The 1,793-nt window shown below is 44.3% G+C and overlaps 1 protein-coding gene across 1 annotated transcript; it reads right to left on the bottom strand.

The window, feature by feature from the left end:
* Positions 1 to 217: 217 nt before the first annotated feature.
* LOC113409665 (ATPase family AAA domain-containing protein 2-like) lies at positions 218 to 1,695 on the bottom strand. Its single transcript, XM_026663818.2, has 3 exons — positions 1,539 to 1,695; positions 803 to 1,442; positions 218 to 297 (listed from the first exon to the last, which is right to left on the bottom strand). Exons 1-3 carry the CDS (start codon positions 1,692 to 1,694, stop codon positions 287 to 289), a joined length of 807 nt encoding a protein of 268 aa, XP_026519603.1. The 5' UTR covers position 1,695; the 3' UTR covers positions 218 to 286.
* Positions 1,696 to 1,793: the final 98 nt, after the last annotated feature.

Below are 1,793 nucleotides of genomic sequence, written 5' to 3'. Positions count from 1 at the left end.
CTTGCTGCTTGTATCATTTGCATTATACACATGGACACAAACACAGAGAAGTATTTTTCAAATTTTAAAACCTTTTTCTTTTATTATAACCTGGTATATATATAAAAAGTTAGCTTTTTGTTCCAAGATGTGTTTAACGACAACTATTTACACATAATGTCATTTTTCTGATAAAGAACTGAACTATGCACATTTTTTGCACGTGTATGCTTTCTTCTCATCCGTCAGGTTTTCTCGATTGGTTCCTTCTGGAATGCAGGGCAGATGTGCCCACCTCTTGCAAGAATCAGACTCGACCTTTGATAAATAACAATTGAGAAAATGAAAGCACAGAAGTTATAATGTTACACATACTTTCCAGTCACTCATGCTATTCCTTCCACATGCCAGCATTACCTAAGAGATGCCTAGCACGGGTGGGCAAACATTTTGACCTGAAGGCCACATTGGGGTTCCGAAACTGTATGGAGGGCTGAGTAGGGAAGGCTGTGCCCCCCCCCCAAACAGCCTGGCCCCCACCCCCTCTCCACCCCGCCCCCCCACTTCCCGCCCCCCTGACTGCCCCCCCTCAGAACTCCCAACCCATCCAACCCCCCCTGCTCCTTGTCCCCTGACCGCCCCCATCCTGGGACCCCCCACCCCAAACCGCCTCCGGCAGGGGCGACTCTTATGTTTTTTGCCGCCCCAAACACGGCAGTCAGGCAGCGCGCCTGCGGGCAGTCCGCTGGTCACACAGATTCGGCGGCATGCCTGCAGGAGGTCTGTTAAAAACCTGTTTAAGAAAGGTGTGGTGACCAATTACCTTTCAGAAACCATTGTCTGTCTTCCCCGTCCTCCATAAGCATGTCATCAATATCATCATCATCATCATCATCATCAATTGTATCACTGTTTGAAACATCCTCTTCTTCCATTGCGGTGACTGCTCTGTTTTTCACTGTGCTGTCATGAGACTTGTGGGATAAAGTGCCATCCATCTTTCGACTCTCTTCTGAGGGGGTTTCTGGGTCAGTGTCACCAACTGCAATTTCAGTGCCGATGTTTTCCTCTGATGTGCTCTCAGCACCTAATGTTGGTGGCTCTTTAAATGGTTTTAAATGTGTGATGCTGTACATGGCTCCTAACCGTTTTCCTGACAGGGTTTGTAATTTCACTCTCTCACCCTCCACAGTTGTAATTCTGTAAGGTCCCCGATAGGTAGGTTCCAGTACTCCTCCTTTTCTTGTTCTCTTTCTAGCATTCAGTAACAGGACACAGTCCCCAACACCAAATGTTATTTCCCCATATTTAGAAGTCTTTCTTTCAGCAGAATGTCTTTGTTGTTTCTCTTGTGCTTTAGAGATGTTACTTAGAGCCAGTTCAATGTCAGCATCATGTCTCGATTTCATATTTGTGCTGTACTCTTTGCAGAAATCTTCCCCGAATGTATTCATATCTGGGATCTTTGTAAACAAATGGAGAAGAGATTGTATTCGTATAATGAAGACACACTGAATGACATGTGTACATGAAAGGTGCTGGTAATAACATACACTTACTGTGTAATTCTCTGAGACTTCTTCTGGAAGCACTGGGTCAGCACAAAACATTAGTCGAAAGGGCGACATTTTTGTTGTTGCGTGTACGTTAGTTCGCAAAGAAAACAAAATGGGATCAAGTAATTCCTCCCAGTTACTCCCATTGTCATCAACCATCTTCCGCAACGCTCTGTAAGAAATGCTCATTGATTTGTTTGTTGGGAAAAAAAGCACATGTATATTCTTGACTGAAACAGATTATACATAATCAAAAAG

Source organism: Terrapene carolina, unplaced genomic scaffold, assembly GCF_002925995.2.
Source record: "Terrapene carolina triunguis isolate 2854851 unplaced genomic scaffold, T_m_triunguis-2.0 Scaffold33923, whole genome shotgun sequence".
Taxonomy (NCBI): domain Eukaryota; kingdom Metazoa; phylum Chordata; order Testudines; family Emydidae; genus Terrapene; species Terrapene triunguis.
The sequence above is the reverse complement of the archived record's forward strand: the minus strand, read 5'-3'. Positions and strand labels throughout refer to the sequence as shown.

Excerpts from the sequence above, each read along its gene's own strand:
- LOC113409665 (XM_026663818.2), bottom strand. The coding sequence starts at position 1,694 with ATGGTTGATGACAATGGGAGTAACTGGGAGGAATTACTTGATCCCATT. Across the intron at positions 1,443-1,538 it reads AAGTCTCAGAGAATTACACA|ATCCCAGATATGAATACATT; the intron begins GTAAGTGTATGT and ends TTGTTTACAAAG.